This window comes from Triticum aestivum, chromosome 5B (genome assembly GCF_018294505.1).
Source record: "Triticum aestivum cultivar Chinese Spring chromosome 5B, IWGSC CS RefSeq v2.1, whole genome shotgun sequence".
NCBI lineage: Eukaryota > Viridiplantae > Streptophyta > Magnoliopsida > Poales > Poaceae > Triticum > Triticum aestivum.
In genome coordinates, this window is record NC_057807.1 from 110,351,919 (window position 1) to 110,371,477 (window position 19,559).

At 45.1% G+C, this 19,559-nt stretch overlaps 1 protein-coding gene across 1 annotated transcript; it reads right to left on the minus strand.

Moving 5' to 3' along the window:
- Positions 1 to 16,318: 16,318 nt before the first annotated feature.
- LOC123110677 (formin-B-like) lies at positions 16,319 to 19,212 on the minus strand. Its single transcript, XM_044531262.1, has 4 exons — positions 19,016 to 19,212; positions 18,154 to 18,278; positions 17,946 to 18,054; positions 16,319 to 17,600 (listed from the first exon to the last, which is right to left on the minus strand). Exons 2-4 carry the CDS (start codon positions 18,267 to 18,269, stop codon positions 17,022 to 17,024), a joined length of 804 nt encoding a protein of 267 aa, XP_044387197.1. The 5' UTR covers positions 18,270 to 18,278; positions 19,016 to 19,212; the 3' UTR covers positions 16,319 to 17,021.
- Positions 19,213 to 19,559: the final 347 nt, after the last annotated feature.

The window sequence follows — 19,559 nt, forward strand, 5'->3', positions numbered from 1 at the left end:
TATATCATATTGTTTGGAATATATATGTCCTTAGTACATTTCAATATGAATTACTAGTACATACTCCAAACACTGATGTATATAGACGTATTTTAGAGTGTACATTCACTCATTTTGCTCCGTATGTAGTAGCACTCTCCCTCACCCCTCGACCCTCGCCCACGTGGTGGACGTGCAACAATTCATTCGGTCTCATATAGCCAGAACGATATATACTGCACTACCATTATTGCTCGACTTCCCAAAGAGGCGAAGAGCCAATCGCAAGGTTAATATTTTGGAGATGCCAAGCGCAAGGTTATAGGAGAACGAGTAGTAGGTGCCGCGTCATTTATAAATAATTTTTTTCTTCAGTGGCACGTACGCAATATGATAGGTTCATATGGAGAGAAAAGGAAACCGCTCCACTATATACATAGTCAGGACGGGCCAGCCAACACGGTTGCTTGCTGGGGTTGCTCTCTTCACACTCTCTCGCACAAAATGACTGTGGCCACATCTCGAACATCCCGGTGGATCATGTCCGCTTGGGGAAGGGGTGGATGCTTAGTGTAGATGCGGTGTCCGTCATCGGCGGCGAAAACCCACTGTCGGCACGTCCCGATCAGGGGTCCCCGCCGTTCTCTCTCACAAAGCCGGTGAGGTTGCCTTCGTCCCTTGCTCACTACCACGACGTGGGCAGTTGCCGCCTCCCGCCGCCCTCCTCAAGGTCGAGTTACGTCCCTTAGGTACAACTCCCTTTACAGCCGGCTTGCACCACTGCTCCAGCTGCCCACATCACTCCCTGTGGATATTTCTCTACTTCTTTGCCCCGCACATACCTGATACCTCTACTGGCTTCTACGTACTGTATTTGTGATGAGTTTATGTCTCATCAACTAGTCCTAGTAATCTTATTCTAATCATGCTTCTTCAATTTCTTTGCCACAGGGATGCTCATCTTGATTTTGGTGAAACTGCACAAAATGATCCGATGGTCAAAAGGTTGCAAACTTCATTTATTAGGAAGCTCGAACGTTGCCAGCAAATTGAAGCCTGGTCAGGGTTCACGGTTCAAGGGCTAGGGACTGCATGGATTGTTTTTTTCTTTAGCTGCCTCTTTCCAAAATAAGTGTCAACTTTAGTAGTAGTACAACTTTGTACTAAAGTTTGCACAAAGTTGAGACACTTATTTTGGAACGGAGGGAGTACATATTTGCTATGATCTGTCAATCATTGAGATGCAATAGCATGCATGTTAGTCTCCTTTGTATTTGATGAAATGTTGCAACGGGCAACCTTGGATGCAAGATACATGTAACAGGAGCTGGAAGCTTCATAGCATTGTACAAATTTATCTTGCTGATAAATTACAGTACGTACTAGTACTATACTAGTACTTCCTCCGTTCCTAAATATAAGTCTTTGTAAAGATTTCACCATTAACCACATGCGGATGTATATAGATGCATTTTAAGTGTAGATTCATTCATTTTGTTCCGTATGTAGTTCACCTAGTGGAATCTCTACAAAGACTTATCTACTAGTAATAGCTAGCCCCCACTACTAGGAATTCTCTATCCTCTCCTTGAGCCACATCATCAAAATTGACGTAGCCTTTAGATGAAGTAAATCAGTCATAATAGCCGTCTGATCTAGACGTTGAGAGGCTCAGCACTAAGCCACATGCAAGAATGCAGAAGTACCGTGGCACATGCATGTGAGTGGGTTTTAAATCACATCAACATGTCTGCATGCAAGCATGCACCGGTAGCATGCATGTAAGTGAGCTTTTAAGTCCCATTAACATGTCAAAAAGAAAAATATAATCCCATTATGCAGTAGGAGTTGGCTGATCTTTTTTCCTTATGTGGGATGATCTAAATGATGATGGGAGTTTATTTAGTTTGGCTACCACATTTGTCATGCGGTTATAGATTTTTTTTAGTTCTATGAAATCGATAATTTTGCGCAGAGAGATATACCGCTATTCCGCGGCAACGAGCGGGGACTCATCTAGTAATATTTAGGAACGAAGGGAGTACTATGTAAAGAGTTAGGTGTCGCACGGTGATAGTGTGAGGTGGGCCATGTAATCACTGAGCCTGCATGTTTTCACTGCTCTTGCACTCCTCTGCTGTAAGAATGGAGAAAATTGTAATCTACTACCTCCTTTCGTCGAAAGCGTGGGACATGCAGCAGTCCTACCACCTCAGTAATAAAGACCAATGAGCCGTCAAATCACATAGACCCAGCAGTAAGTTGGACGGACAAAGCAACCATCACTCTTGCGCTAGTGAGAGGTCGCATCCGCTCTGCCCGGGCATGAATGCGGCACCGATTCTTTGGGGCGGCGCTGATCGTTTTGGGCGGGAAGCGCGTGCGGGCGGTGGAGGGGCTTTGGGTGGGCCAGGCTGGTCAGGAGCGGGCGTGGCAGCTGTCCGCATGTCCCTACCGGACATGCCCAGAAACAAGAGGATGCATCGACTCTCGTGGCTAAAATCGTACACTACACACCATATCTCTGTAGGAGTAGGTCGATCTGTCGCACTCTCTAACACACACATGCTGTTAAAAACACACACGCACATGCACGCACCTTGGTCCCGTTGCACCTTCTAACGTGATTTATTACACCTAGATGGAGGGAGTAGTAAGTATACGAGATACGGTGGCACACTGACTTAAGTCGAATACAAGTGCCCAAAATTTGTGTGCATGTTATAATAAGGATTCACTTAAAATAGTACGTGAGCGAACAGAGGGATCAATTGGACAGTGTTCCCGAGCAGTAGCGAGATGTGTGAGGTAGTAAGATACACCGCTGGCGCTTTTAATTTTTCTTATTAATTTGTTTGTTTCACCCTCTGACTGGTAGGACCCAACGTACTATGTGGAGAGAGGTAAGGTGACTAAGGCTGCATTATTTCTGCACCACTGTGGATAGTCTTACCACCAAAGCCACATGACACGATTATGATTGAAATCCTAATGACTCCCACACACACACACACACACAAAAAACACGGCATGCCTGTCACACGAATGCAGGAATGTATAAAAGGTTATTTTTCTCTCGTTGAACATAACGGGAGGGTTGTGTAGCTGGTTAGCATGTTCGCTCATCAAACTTGAGGTCTCGGGTTCGATAACTACACTTGAGCATAATTTTTGCCAGGAGGATTATTTGACTAGTCAAAATGTTTTCTAGGGTTTGCACGCTTCACACTCTCTCTCCAGTATATATATACACGCTGGAGCCTCAGCGCTTGTAGTTGCTCTCTTCACACTCCCTCGCCCTCTCCTGCTGGACCCTCAGCGCTTGTAGTTGCTCTCTTCACACTCTCTCGCCCTCTCCAGATCTAAACAAGACTTTGTTGGCCTCTCTCTCCCCTCACTGCTGCTCAAAGAGCCGGCAGGATCCGTCCGCCGGGAAGGGAAGGAGGCTTAACGCTGTCGCCGTCGGCGAGGGAGGGAATCCACTACCGGCACTGTTGTTCACTTTCCACCCAGCGGCGGCGCGGGAGGGCTTCCGACCCTTATTATTTGTCGCCGTCCTGTCGCCCACCAAACCACGCCCCAAGAACCTTAAGGTATATTTTACTTACTCCACATGCATTGCTCTAGCTGCATGTATACCATGAATCTAGGATGTGGTTCAAAGAGGAAAGGAGTGGGGGAAAGTAGTGGGAAAAGTTGTATATAGCATGAATCTAGGACGTGGTTCAAAGAGGAAATGAAGGGGGAAAGTTGTATAGCATGAATCTAGGACGTGGTTCAAAGAGGAAAGGAATGGGGGAAAGTAGTGGGAAAAGTTGTATCGCATAAATCTAGGACGTGGTTCAAAGAGGAAAGGAATGGGCGAAAGTACTAGTTCAAAAAGGAAAGGAAGGGACAAGGCTGTAGAGTTTGAGCAGGACTAGATTTGCTGCGCTCACATAGGGAAAGGTGTCTAAAGATAACAAAACTGGGACCAACACAAATATGCTCCTTGGTTGTTTGTTCTTTGTTGCAACAGACTGTGCATGACCACAGTACATCGGTAGATGCACATGGTGCTGGTGCGTCCACTGTCCCGTGCAACTCATTAGCTGTTGTTAATCTATGGCCCTGTTTGGTTAAAAACTCCCTAGTCCCTACCTGCTTGGTTCCAGGGACTAAACATGGACTAGAGGTTATTAAATGACATGATAAAAGACCATGTTACCCCTAGTAATGAACTAATAGAAACAAGGTGCGATGCATGGCAGGGGCAACTGTTGGAAAAAGTCCCAAAAAGACTCCCTCGGGGTCTTCTTTCTTTAGTCCCAAATGCCCACTTTTAGTCCCGAAAAGTCCCTCCTGTTTGGTTTAGATGTGACTGACATGGAGTTTTTTTAGTCCCTACACAAAAATGTCCCTGTAAACAAACACCCTCTAATAATGTCACTGGAAAATTGATGCAATGCCACAGTTAAAAGCAAATTACATGTTTAACGAATTTTATTGTTAATATAATCTCTATGTTAATATTAATCAATGCCACCGTTTGAGAAATGCTACTGTCTTGCTTTATTTCCCATTTAGATAAGGTAGATGCTTCTTTTTGTTGGCTTCTGTGTCATCCACCATTATTGACCACTAATTGTTTCCTTTGCACCTCTGTGTAAACAGGGTTATCTACTTCACCTTGTTGCCATTGTGACCTTTTGTTGCACTGCACAAAACACTTTTGTTTTAAGAGTGTTTTGTGTAGTTCAACCAAAATGTCACACCGACAACGTTGCTTGATTGCTTGATCTTAGTGGAACTGCACAAGAGGAGATCTTACTTCCTATCCGTTAAGGCGAATTTGGTTCAAATCTTCTTCTCGTGAGTTGTTTGAATGCCGCATCATGAGAGGTCAGTACTAGCCTTCTTTCACATGATTCTGCAGTGTGCTTTCATATGTTGTGCTACTTGTACGATAATGTTGCTTGATTTTAGTGAACTGCACAAATGGAGACAAGACTTCCAATCTGTATGTGCACCGTAATATCCCATTGAGGTAAGATAAGGATATTTCACAACTCCTGGCCTGTATTTTGCCACTTTCATCATAAAATTAAGTTTAGTACTATACTTGTGCTCCCTAATTGACATGCCAAATCTTACATTGAAGGTGAAGCTTGTCTGTTATTGAACCAAGTGATGACGGGGAAGAACAAGCGGAAGAAAAATAAAAATCAACTCCCGGTGCTGTAATGAAGCACTGGAACTGTGAAGACACAGGTAATGATATAGTTTTGCATCTTAATTTATTGCTATGGCTGGAACGAGCAATTGTTTTGCCACTGATTTGATGCCATACATAATTATCTCTACTTGTGCAAACAGGGATCTTCTTTGAAGATACCATATATTTTAGTGGAACTGCACAAGAAGATGTTGAAAACATTAAACTAATCGAGGAGTATATAGTAAGCATGGCCACCCCCGTAGATAGCAACAGATGGTTCCCGAGAAGTGCTTCATCTGTATGCTCTACACAATCAGCCTCCTGACAAAGGTTGGTACTCGCCCACTGATTTCATCCATATGATTGAGCTTTGTCATCTCTATTGGTGTTGTGCTACTATTTAGATACTGTCATGAAAAGGTGGTATTGTCCTTGGGAAGTGCTTCGTCTGTGCTGTTTTAAATATCTCCTTTCCTTTTTTTTTGAGCAAACATGGATGCTAGCATTTAGTAGTCCTCTTGTCTTTGCACAACAGGATCATCTTCCTGTGAAGAAGAATATGAAGTACGTGAAGTGACTAGTTCCGATTATGCCAGGATGAAGAAGCACTGTCTATCTTCTCATCAGAAGGAAACTAACTTCAGCTCAGAAGGACTGAAATCTCCATTTTTTGCTGTGATGCGTGAGTACAATGTTGTTCTAGGATTCTTTCTGGTGAGTTCCATTTTTCTAAAAGTGTGCTCTACATGGACCATGTATGTGCCTGTTGAAACTGTCAATTCATAGTACAGTTTGCTTTATACTAATCACTTTTTTGTATTTGTGCAAACACGGGTGCTCAGCTTGATTTCAACGGAAACTGCACAAAATGTTCATGAATACATCAAATCATTCATTTCCACCACAAGAAAGGAGGTGCCCATAAGTTCAAGGCGTTGCAACATATAAGGATGAAATCATACAAGCTACGCGTGAATTTGGTTGATTTTGGTGGAACTGCACAAAAAGAATAGCTGGTTTATTTAGCACGAGTTGCCATGTCAATGTCCGAACTGATGGCAAACCCTGCCCATTCCACAATCGTAGACATTTGATATTTTGGAATGGGACAACCTTGTCAAATTTTGCTCATTGATTTTAGCAAGATATGCGTTTGATATTTTCGAATGGGACGCCCTTTGTTGTCAGCAGCGGTGATCAATTTTTTCTTTATTCTTTAGTTGTGAAGTAAATATTGCCTCTGACATGTGAGTCGCTGAGATGCATAATCATCGATTGTTTTGAATGTTCTCTATGAATTGCCAGGCCTGTGTGTTTGATTGCAATGTACAGAAATGCTAAAAAGCTGCTCAAACTCTTTGTACTCCTTCTGTTCCTTTTTACTTCGCACATTGTGAAAGTGCATACTTTTTTGTATAAGATTGGTCAAAGTAGAGATACTTTGACTGTAGACAAAACTTGTATGCAGACTAGAAAGGACCGGCGGGAATACATATGAAACTGCTGCAAACGTGGTGATCACCCTGGGAATAATGCTAGTACGCATTGTTTTGCATGTTCATCCAATGCCAGTGATACAGGAATTCGAACTAATCGAAATAAATTCATTCATACACGGTCGGATTTCATATAAACATGCCGGATTTCATTACATTTCATACATTCTTCAACTAAAAAGGGGTGTTTGTGGCCGCATGCATCTCCCCGATGCAGAGGCCGGGGGTCATCCTTCTTTTCAAAAAAAACTAAAAAGGGGTGCGCTGGAGGTATAATTAATTAACCGAAGCTACCCACCTGTGTCCCGCTGAGCCGAACAGAAACTTGAGTGACTTAACTACAGGTGCAGTTGCGTAACTGACATGTGGCCTGTTGGGCCCACGTGTCAGTCAGCCAACTGCACCAGCAGTTAAGTAGAAGCAGCGTTCTTCTCCAGCACAGCTCTCCGACTCCACGTCACTGCCAAGAAGCTAACCGGCCGTCAATGGTCAACCCGCCTAGCTTGGCTTCAACCGGAGGGTAGCAGTGGTGGCCTTACTTGGACCCGAGCGGCGGCGACCTACCGTGTTCTACTCTTCCTCGTTTTCTGTGTGGCGCGACCTCGTTGGCAGCGGGGCGGGGCCTCGACGGAGCTGGCGATGCCTCTGTCTCGATGCCGGCGAGCGGCGCCTCGGCGGAGCGGTGGAAATCCTCCTCCACCTTGCCGGCACGGTGGGGCCTCGGCTGAGCCGGCGATGTCCTCTGCCTCGTTGCTGCGGGGCGGGGCCTCGGCGGAGCCGGCGGTGTCCTCTGCCTCGTTGTTGGCACCGCGGGGCGTCGTCAACACCAGCGGAACGGGGACTCGTCGGAGCTAGCATTGTCCTCTGCCTCGTCCTCGGTCTCGCCAAACAGCGCCTCGCCCGCTTCATCGCCCTCTTTGCTAGCCTCTTTGTAGGCGGCCGCAGCCTCCGCCACCCGCATGCGGTACCACCAGCGCTCGAGGCATCCCTTGCGGGTGGAGCGGTACAAGTCGAGCAGCGCCTCCTGCTCCGCCCGCTCCACGGCGATCTGCTCCTCTGCCTGCAGGTGCTCCTGGAGGAGATGGTGGTTGTAGGCGGCGTCGGCCTGCGCCTCCCGGAACTGCTCCTCACGCATCTGCCTCACCCTGTTCATATATTGGGCACGGGCCTCGCCGATGGTCATGGTGCAATGCACCAGCGAGGATGGCGCAGAGGAGGGGGTTGGCGCCGGATCGTCGACTACCATGTTCTCCATTGGGACGTCGTCGTCCTCCGGCTGCCTGCCGGCCAGCCGGTCGGCAGCAATGGCTGCTATCTCCTTGTGGTCCGTCGTTCGCCCATCCCAAAGAGCGCTGGAGCGCGAGGAAGCCATGGTGGGCAGTAGTGGTGTGGACAGGAGAACGACAACGGATGTGGATGACTGCGGCTATGGCCGGTGCAACAATTTATATAGCAATGGTGGGCGGGCGGAGGGACGGATGTGTGAAGCCGGAGTAGCCGCCTCGGCAACCGTGTATCATTAATGTGTGCGGTAGATGGACGGACGTACGGCACTTGTGTGGTTTGAAGGCGGAGCAATCGCCTGCATCGGGAAGCGGGGCGGCCGGCGCTGACTGTTTCGGGCGAAAAGCGCGCGCGGGCGAGGAGATCACCTTACTTGGATAGGATGTTAATGGGGACCCACCAGGTCCATAGCCTCACGTACGCAAGTGCCTCCTTATATATATATATATATATATATATATATATATATATATATAAAATTTATTTTGCTTCCTCCTGGTTTTCTGACATCACGGGCCCACATCACTGTCTACCTATGTACTCCCTCCTTTCCGGTTTATAGGGATTATCTCAAAATTTTAGTTTTTTCCATTTTATAAGGCTCAATTTGGTTGTTTTCCATCACATGTTCAGATTCCAAGGTGCATTAAATCATTGCATGCAAGTATTAAGAGAAAATTGATCAATGCATGTACTTTATGCATGCATGCATTGCAATTAATGTATTGATAAACATATTTTTTTAAGGATAACAAGAGCATTAATTAGGTGCTTTTGCAAAACTAGAAAAAGTATTCCACCACTCGTCATCTACCTTGATTGGTGAGATTTTTGAATTGAGCATTATAAACTAGAAAGGAGGGAGTAGTCAATAAACGAGAGAATTGCACAAGAAACGGCCGACAGCTGGGACCAAGCAGCTCGAGCAGTATTTGTGTTTTTGAGGTGTGAGCACTGCAAAGTTTTTCGATGTTTACCCCAGATATTAATTTTTCTCTTCTGAACAACAAGGAAAACATCGCTGCAGGTATTAACTGGGCGGGCTGTGGCCCGTCTAGCCCAGGCCAGATATTAATTTTTTTCAAGCTGAAAATGACTAGCCCAGCTATACTTTTTTTAGGAATACCCAGGCAAGGTCAAGTTGTTATTCTCCGTCCCGCTGGGCTGCAAATCTTTCCTAGGAGGGATGCATTAGGCTTAACAAGAAAATGAGCTTTAAGAAATAATAACTGGGATATAATTATAAAAACTGGGTAGTAACTATAAAAAAATACACAAAACAATGATTACTTTATAAAATATTATTTTTGGAATATTGAAAATTTTAATTTCATTAATTGTTGCGAGCGGAATGTTTCGTTGGATTTTTATGCAATATAAATTTATATTAAAATTGTATTTAATCTGGCTAAAATTTCGGGATAAAAATATTCGTATCCCATCAAAATGTGGGAAATTTTATTGAATTCTGTTTTGAACGGTTGGTTGAAATGGGTTATACTTTTAACAAATTGTAGATGGGCTGTAGTAAATTCCATTAGAATTCAAAAATGGGCTACACATTTTTACAAATCTCAAATGGGCTATAAGTTCTCTGCCACACACTTCTGGCCTTATTAAGTTGACGCGTCCCCTAAAAAACAGAGTTCACGGGTATGCAAGGCTTTGTCAACTTATAGTCAACACACGGTTCTAGCAGCAGTGGCCGTTGGATGTCCATCCAACGGATGCCGTGCTTCTTCTTCAATCTTGGATATTCTAGCTTCACCCGCCCAAAAAATGATTCATCCCCCTGACATCTGGGGCGCACCGTTTCGGAAGCTGACCTATGGGCCTACTAAGTTGATGTACCAAGGGCTTTGTCAACTTAGTCAATATAAACGATTCTAGCTGTAGTGGCCGTATGATGTCCATCCAACGGCCGTCGTGCTTCTTCAACCTCTGGTCTTCTTGCTCCAGCCGCCCAAAGCAGCGCCGGTCGTGCCGCCTGCTCCTGCCTCCCGTGGCCGGCTGTGCTGCTGCGGAGACCTCACCGCCCCTACTACTCCCATTGCTGGCCAGGCTATCCCTCCACTCACCCACTGACCCACACCCCCTGTTATTCTGCAGCGACGGCAGCGCAGCCGAACCAGTGAACCCTCGTACTCCTCTCCGCGTGTGCATCCACTGCTGCGTCTTCCCCGGCTCCACGTCGTCCCCTTCCTAGGCCTCGTGGTGCTCTCGGCGCGGCGTGGTCAACGTGGTCAAGGAACGACTTCCATCGGACGTGGAGTGTACGTGGAGAGGCTGACAGCTGGGTCCACGGCAACCACAAGAAAGTGCCTCCTTATTATGTGCAAAATAATTATTTCTCCACCTAACAGCGGGGACCCACCGGACGGGCCACCGTATTTCACAAAAAAAATGATTCGCCCCCTGACTGCTGGGACCCACGAGCTACATCTTCGCACGCAAGGAAGTGCATCCGAAAAAAAAATATTCGCCCCCCTGACTGCTGGGACCCATCAGCTACACCTTCGCACGCAAGGAAGTGCGTCCGAAAAAAAACGAGCCCGACTGCTGGGACCCACCAGCTACACCTTCGCACGCAAGGAAGTGCGTCCGGGCAAAAAAAAAATTGATTCGCCCCCCTGACTGCTGGGACCCAGCAGCTACACCTTCACACGCAAGGAAGTGCGTTTGGGCAAAAAAAACGATTCGCCCCCCCTGACTGCTGGGACCCAGCAGCTACACCTTCGTACGCAAGGAAGTGCGTCCGGGCAAAAAAAAATGATTCACCCCCCTGACTGCTGGGACTCACCAGCTACATCTTCGCAGGCAAGGAAGTGCCTGACAGTCGGGACCCACCTAGTCGAAGCGTACGTAGCATTGTCATCCTGGTCGCTAACGTGTACATACATACTGGTCGATGTAGAGGCGTGCATGTGTCGTAGTAGAGGCGCGCACGTAGCATGTACACGTACGTACGGCGGCCAGGGTGCAAGAAAGAAAATACGGTCATGTATGTGTACATACGGGCAGGGTCTCGAACTCCTAGTCACGCATACGCAAAACGGAGGAAACGGACCTCCTACGGTCGAAACGGGGGTCCTGTTGATCGGGAGGGGTGTGGCGTACCGCAAAACGGAGGAAACAGACCTCCTACGGTCGAAACGGGGGTCCTGTTGATCGGAAGGGGTGTGGCGAACCGCAAAACGGACGAAGTGGACCTCCTACGGTCAAAACAGGGGTCCTGTTGATCGGGAGGGGTGTGGCGTACCGCAAAACGGATGAAACGGACTTGTGTTGGAGCGCTACGGTCGAAATGGGGGGAGGGGTGTGGCGTACCGCAAAACGGGACTCCATGGGATACTGTTCATCTCCACCGTCGACCTCCTCCATCCTCCACAGGCTACCGTCGACCTCCTCCAGCCTCCACGGGCTCCTGTTCATCCAGCCTCCACCGCGCGCTACTCCACCGGCTACTGTTCAACCACCCCTCCACGGGCACCCCTCCACCGTCTACTGTTCATCCAGCCCTCCACACCACGGGGTCTTGTTCAACCACCCCTCCACGGCCACCCCTCCACCGTCTACTGTTCATCCAGCCCTCCACACCACGGGTTCCTGTTCATCCAGAGGTAACGCCACCGCTCACTGTTCATCCAAACCCCCCCCCCCCCGCAACGCTCACTGTTCATCCAATCGATCGGCTTCAGTTAGCAGCAGTAGCGAAGGAATCGCTCCATCGGGTTCAGTTAACAGCCATCGATCGATCGCTCGGATTCAGTAACGCGTAGCCTCCAGTGCAATCGCTCGTGTTCGGTTAGAGCCGAACGCCTCGTTCGGCTTCAGTTAGAGCCAACACCTCGCACACACACGCGTGTACGTACGAGAGAAACGCGCATCGCTCGGTCCCCGACCTCCCACCGTAAACGGCAACTCCCCGAAATTTTCCTCCCCCTCGCTTCTACCACGGTTTTTTCCGTCATGGACGGCCCAAAGAATGTCATACAGCTGCGTCTCCGGCCCGCCCAGGACGAAAAGACCATTTTCTGTCATGATTTTTTGTCATAGAAGTAGGAGCCCACCACATCTATGATGATACCGGGTTTTGTCACAATTATCGTCATAGAAGTGTCATATGTATGACAGAATTTTTTTCCGTTCGGCCCAAAATGTCACGGATGTGTCTTTTTTTTATAGTGCTACAAACCAGATTTATCTCTACTGGGAAAAGCGGCACTACGTACGGCTAATGCATTTCTATTCCTATATGCACGGGGCTTAACTATTGTCCATAGTTTGTTTCTCGCATTGAATAAATTGATTGTTGATCCTACAGGCTGGGTTAGAAGCAAACAAGGGTCATGATGAACTATTGCTAGCTTGAGGAGATGCTCACATGAAGACATGGTTGTCGGAGGTTGCGTACATCTGAAGTAAGCTTCTCTTTGAAAATCTCTTAATTGTTTCACTTACCTTTTTTTACTGTGTGCAGTTTCTACCTTTTCAAGTTGTTTGGTGGTGTATGAGCCAAGACCGAAGATATACAAGCTTATGGTTAGTATTATCCCTTTTTCATATATTTTGGTTTTTTTGCTTTAGTTAACTAGATGGATGTGCCGCAGTTACAATAATCCAACGACTTCTATACTTATATCATTGTTTGGTTTATGTAATTGTAGGTGCAAATATCTCAACTCGCTACACAGTGCACGCAAGTTTCTTATCGAAACAAAGCACTGAAAATGACAAGCATGCAATGCAATTATTCAGGACCGGCAGCGTGTAAACAAGTGGGCTATATATATTGGATCGACTAAATGTTTCAGCCATTCATTTAGTCCAGAAAGTAAGATGTTTTCTCAATGTAAAAAATATTAATGTTCATGCAGCCACAAGTATGCTACCTTTCAATTCGTAAATAGATGGTTTAGTACAAAGTATGCAGTCGAAAATGTTGGTTTGACTATTACAATATAGAAGATGTTTGTACTGTAAGATAAATGTTGTTTTAGGTTTTATCTTATTCTGTTAATTACAAAACTATCTCCGAATAACTTATAGATATATCGAAATCACACAAATTTGGAGAGACCATCTAGGGTACTTCTCAATTTTGGTATTGGCGGTGCCATTGTCATTCGAGATTATTTTGATGTTAACTTTTTTGTCCTTTAAATCTAAAATACTTTAATCGTGATCTGGGTGCTTCTTCTAGATCCGGTCGGTGAGTGAGGAGGTAAGAAACAGGGGCATTGATGCACATCGGGCTTAGAATTTAGGGAAATAGAAACCATCTAAAGTCTCTCTACCCTAAAATAAATCCGAACATTTTAGTGAAGCTTGATGCCCGTGCAAATGAATCTGGATATTTAATTATCTTATAATTGTGCATATGATGATGGAGCAGCTATTTGGGCCGATCCCCTGCTGTTCTCGTAAAGTTTGATTTAGTATTTTCTTTTTCTCTACAAAAGATCAAGTAATCTGATATCGAGCTCATTCTTTTAGAGTAATTGAATTTTGAGTTTGTAATGATTGTTCATGCCTAATTGGCAATATATATTGACAAGAAATTATTTTTGTTGTCAAATGAAGGGCATGACTGATGGCACCAGCGGGAAGGTGAGCGCCGGTGGAGATAAGCGAGAAAAGGAGTAGCGCAAGGCGGTGGGCAGCCTTATAGAAGATGAGAGGGCCTGCTGCTGGGGTTTGGTCCTAGGGATTTCTGGATCAGTGCCGGTGGCCCAGGTATCTTCTTCTATCTCTGGATCCTAAACTGTATATCTCTCTAATCCGCAATGACACGCAATAGTGACGAGTACATGTGTGTGGCTGCTCCAGTACTGCTGCATGCTCCAGTACAACCCAAACGTGGATGCAGGTGGATGTGGGCACCATGGCTGCCACCAAGGATGTGGGGGTCGCGCCACAATCAGCGTGGACGCGGTAGTCGCGCCGAAAAATCAAGGACACGGGACCAACACTACAACCTTAGTGTTTCTCCTAATTTCTTTAGGTATGTGAGGCCGATTTAATATTCACATATATGCTAAAATTTTGACACTGAAGAACCATCAATCGAGTTATATGAAATTTATTGCGAGAGCTATACCATTCTTTTTAGTACTTGGTTATTCCCATGAGTACCAATGATGAAATTTTCAGGTCTAAATCATAGTTGGCATTCTTCATGAACCTATCAAGGAGAGCATTTCAATACTAATTGCTGCAAAGGTGTTCTCAACACCGGCTAGAAAGAAAAGAGTTTGATTTTTCAATGCTCACTGTTGTAAGCTTGATTCACAAGGAGCTTCTCAATGTTGTACATGTAGTTCTTGAGTAACAGAAATGAAACCTATTTCTTCATTCTTGTCGTGTACCTCTGATTCATCTTCCACTAATCTGTAGAGTTAAGTTATGTGCTTCAATATTAGGAACTCATCATCTTCTAAAACAAACTTCGTTACCTACTCAAACATATTTTGTTCCTATGTTTCCGATAAATTTTCTATAAGTGTGTTCAATAGAACCTGCAGAACCTGCATTGGACCATGCTCATTTGCTTTGTCCATTTCTTCTAAAGAGTCCAGATTCCAACACATTCATAAATATGATTTAGTGTGTTATTACATTTCCCAGAATTAGATGCTATATTTTCTGTGGGAATTCGTTGACACGGTTCCTTATAAAAGTTGAATCTTCGGAACGGACAAACAGCTCTACGCAATTCTATCATCCATTCTGATTTTGAGGCAAGTATACCAGTTATCTTTTTCCTTCTAGCAAGGTACCATATACATGTTATGAAATTCTCCTTTGCCTTTCTGGTGAACCAAATAGGCATCTTTTTCACAAATGGAGGGAATTCATTTGTCAATAAAAATAAATTTGTCACATGGGATGTTGTCTTATTTCTTCAAGTATGAGCAAATGAACAGTGTTTGAAGTTAACAACTTTCTATCCTTATTCCTCTTATTCATTGTGTTATCCTGATTTATACATGTAAAAATGATGAATGATGATGAACAGTGCGTACAAAGTTGAGCGGCCATGTCTCTCATTTTTCATTCTTTCGTGGGCATCATTCTCTTGACGGGGAGGAAGAAGATCGGCACTAGATGAATGGATGCACTATGTTATGCAATGCATGCCAGCTTAATTATACGTCACCTCAGATGCAGATACATTGATGTCCGATCACGATTAGTAGTAGTACAGAGACTTAGACACGAATTTTTGGCCATAGTTAACACCTTGAAAGAGTTACTACAAACCAGATTTATCTCTACTGGGAAAAGGGCACTACGTACGGCTAATGCGTTTCCATTCCTAGATGCACGGGGCTTTACTATTGGCCACAGTTTGTTTCTCACATTGGATAAATTGCTTGCTGATCCTACAGGCTGGGTTAGAAGCAAACAAGGGTCACGATGAACTATTGCTAGCTTGAGGAGATGCTCACATGAAGACATGGTTGTCGGAGGTTGCGTACATCTGAAGTAAGCTTCTCTTTAAAAATCTCTTAAGCGTTTCACTTAATTTCTTTTTACTGTGTGCAGTTTCTACCTTTTCAAGTTGTTTGGTGGTGTATGAGCCAAGACTGAAAATATACAAGTTTATAGTTAGTATTATCCGTTTTTCATATATTTTGGTTATTGTTTTAGTTAACTAGATGGATGTGCTGCAGTTATAATAATCCAATGACTTCTATACTTATATCATTGTTTGGTTTATGTAATTGTTGGCGCAAATATCTTGACTCGCTAAACAGTGCATGCAAGTTTCTTATTGAAACAAAGCACTGAAAATGATAAGCATGCAATGCAATTATTCAGGACCTGCAGCGTGTCTGAATGTAAACAAGTGGGCTATATATATTGGACTCCACTAAATGTTTCAGCCATTCATTTAGTCCAAAAAGTAAGATGTTTTCTTGATGTAAATAATATTAATGTTCATGTAGCCACAAGTATGTTCCATAGAACCTGCAGAACCTGCGTTGGATCATGCTCATTTGCTCTGTCCATTTCTTCTAAAGAGTCGAGATTCCAACGCATTCATAAATACGATTTAATGTGTTATTACATTTCCCAGAATTAGATGCTATATTTTCTGTGGGAATTCGTTGACACGGTTCCTTACAAAAGTTGTATCTTCGAAACGGACAAACAACTTTATGTAATTCTATCATCCATTCTGATTTACAACGAAAGCCTTACTAGGTTGCGTTTGAAGCATAATGCAGTAATATTAGAATCATGATTAGTACTCCCTCCGTCCCGAAATGTAAGACGTTTTTTGAGCATATTAGTTTTGTGAAATTGTGTAAACAAAGGCTTACTCATCCGTGTTTGTGTATCAAGCATTAGACAGTAACATTGGAAGCATGATTAATATTGGTTTTGCAAAACTTGCATCGTTCGGTTGTTGTGTGACAGAAATATTGAAGATCTGTTACAAGCCAGCGTGTACAGGATGAGATGTACTACAATTTACTCCACGGAGAATCCATCACGACATCTTATCACGAAATTAAACTGAACTCAAACAAGTTGAGCCGAATTCCCTCAAAAGGAAAAACAAATTAAACAGAATTAACAGCATTTTTTAGCAAGCTAATCTCTTTCCATCGGACAGGCTCCCTCGCGCTGAGCTTCATCCATTCACGCGCACGCGCCTGTCGTGCAGCTGCTCTTCCAGCTCGGCACCGCTACGTTCAGCCGCTGGCCGGGCGGCAGCTGGCGGCCCGATTGCTCGACGTCCCCGGGGATTACAGGCACAGGAAAGCTTGGGGAGTTTCGTTCCAGTGAGCAAAAGAAACATATCAGAGAGATGCGCAGCCGGCATGTGCACGGCCCTCCTATCATAATAACCAGTGCTAACAGAAGAGAGAATAGGAGGGCGAGCAATACACCAAAGAAAAGCCACTTAGGCTTTGTTCGGTTACACCCTGTCTCAGGCTTTGTTCGGTTACACCCTGTCTCAAGGGGATTGGAGTGGTTTTGGCAGGGATTTGACTTGTATGGGATTTAATCCCTGCCAAACCCCTTCAAAACCATGCCAACCGAACACAGCCTCAAGGGGATTGGAGTGGTTTTGGCAGGGATTTGACTTGTATGGGATTTAATCCCTGCCAAACCCCTTCAAAACCATGCCAACCGAACACAGCCTTATAGAGGTGGCCCTCTTTGGTGTTCCCCGACGTGATAACCCCGGCTTCAGGCGACGGCAGCACCACCGCTGTCCCGGCTGGAGGCGCCGGCACCACCACAGCGGCTCCTGCTGGAGGCGCCGGCGACTCGACCATTGTCGCTGGTGGAGGCGGCGGGATGGCGGCCCCGGCTGGAGGCGGCGGCGGTGGCACCTCAAGATTTGCTGCAGGTGGAGGCGGGGGCTCTGCCGCTGGTGGAGGCGGCGGTAGCTCGACGGTAGTTGTTGGTGGAGGCGGGGGCTCTAGGCGTGCCGCTGGTGGTGAAGAGGGTTGGCTGGTGCCGAGACAATTCACTGCTATTTTCCAGGCACCTTCCCTGTCACATGTCGCAGATGCTGGCGAGAAAGACAGTAGCAGAAGTAGCAGAAAAATTGCTACCACTCTGCAGTAGGTCAAGGAAGAGGCCAACTTCCTGGAGATGTTCCCTGCCTCTTCACTTGAACTCTGCACAAACCAAGTAGCAATACCGATCAAAAGAAATCCAACTAGTTGGAGCTGTAACTAACAAACTTCATGCTTTGACATTTGACAACAGAGAAGCCCTGCAAAACTTCCACCGGAAAACGAGATAAAGCAATGTGCAGACGGACTGTGCAGAGCCATAATGCTACAAAATCTGTCTCATTTGCAACCGATCGAAAACATCATGGTAGAGATGGAAACAGGACAAAAGAAAAGCCAACGAAGCATAACTAGAAGCATAACTGGAACTCAACGGATCCGTCGATCGCCTTAGCTAAAGAGCCTTGTAATTATTAAGCACTTGAAAAGGAACTAAAAAAAGGCTACCTGAACAGCCTTGTAATTGATCTTAGCTGCATCGCCGTGCACTGGTGTGAGACGTAGTTTGTTCCCCTGGAAAACTCCGGCACCATTCTTCAGCAGGAGCCACTCAGACCTGCACAAAGACACAAGACAACTAAGGACACTTGGAAATAGCGAGAACAACCATCTTACTGTTTAGCTGTTAATGGAGCAGAATTTTGAAGAAGAGCACCTTGGCTCTTGTGTGCTTGAGCTACTACTGAGGCAGCAGTGAAGTGCTGTGTTTCCTTCCGGGTCGGTTTCATTGACATCAACATCCCCCATCAGAAGCATCTTTGTGACATTCATATCTCCGGCCTACACAAGGAATCAATCATTACAAGTTTTTCATATGTAAGTTGCAGCTTTATATATTGCAGCTTGTTAGGCGTAGCACGATTACAGTAATAGTGCATCAAACGAACATAAGAAAATGAAGAGCTGCTTCTTGATAATACAGACAAAGCGTGTAGATCATAATCATAGTAACTCATTTCATGCATTATTTTAAGAGTCTTTTCGAAAATAAGGTGTGGATCTCAATTACACACACTACTTGACTCACTTAACTTCATAGCAGTCATAGCAACTAATTTCATGTGCAATGAAAATCTAGAGGTGTTTAAAAGGGAAAAGGTCTGTGTAGACCATAAAGAGAAGACACTGAACACTCAATCATTGTAAGTTTTTCCATATGAGTTGCAGCTGCCTGAATACAGCGATATCGCATCAACCAAAGATAAGAAAATGCAGAGCTGCTTCTTGCTAATACAAACAATGTGTGTCGATCATAATGATGGTAACTCATTTCATGTAAAATTTAAGAGTATTTTCTAAAATTAAGGTGTACACCTCAATTACACACTGATTACTCGAATGAACTTTATAACAGCCATAGCAATTAATTTCATGTGCAATGCAAACCTAGGGGTGTTTAAAAGAGAAAAGGTTTGTAGACTACAAACTAAAAACACTGAATAGTCAGTGTATTGCAAAGTTTGGGAATGCTAGCAGTGAAAATTTAAGTGTTAAATGAAACCAACAGCAATCAGTACCTTTGCACCCCAAAGTAGAGGGGGCAAGCTTCTCCTGTCAACTTTTCGGTCCCTCCACGACTGTAACGCCCTCGATGCGGCTATATCTCCCACGTGTCGAAGCACGACTTAGAGGCATAACCGCATTGAAAGCAATGTCGCAAGTGAGGTAATCTTCACACAACCCATGTAATACATAAGGGAAAGAGATACATAGCTGGCTTACAATCGCCACTTCACACAATTACATGAATAGAGCATTACATCAACCAGATACAATCAAGGTCCGACTACGGAACCAAAATAAAAGAAGAACCCCAAATGCGACAAAGGTCCCCGATCAACCCCAACTGGGCTCCACTACTGATCAACTAGAACGGAAACAACACAAAGGACAAGATCTTCATCGAGCTCCTCCTTGAGCTTGGTTGCGTCACCTGCTCGGTAATATAGGCACCTGCAAACTGGTTTTGGAAGTATCTGTGAGCCACGGGGACTCAGCAATCTCGCACCCGCGAGATCAAGACTATTTAAGCTTATAGGAAGGATGGAGTAATGAGGTGGA

What these genes read in the sequence shown, in the direction of transcription:
- LOC123110677 (XM_044531262.1), bottom strand. Translation starts at nt 18,269, where the DNA reads ATGAATGTCACAAAGATGCTTCTGATGGGGGATGTTGATGTCAATGAA. An exon ending in TCAAGCACACAAGAGCCAAG is followed by an intron (nt 18,055 to 18,153) that starts GTGCTCTTCTTC and finishes GTCTTTGTGCAG; the next exon opens with GTCTGAGTGGCTCCTGCTGA. An exon ending in TCAATTACAAGGCTGTTCAG is followed by an intron (nt 17,601 to 17,945) that starts GTAGCCTTTTTT and finishes TGGTTTGTGCAG; the next exon opens with AGTTCAAGTGAAGAGGCAGG.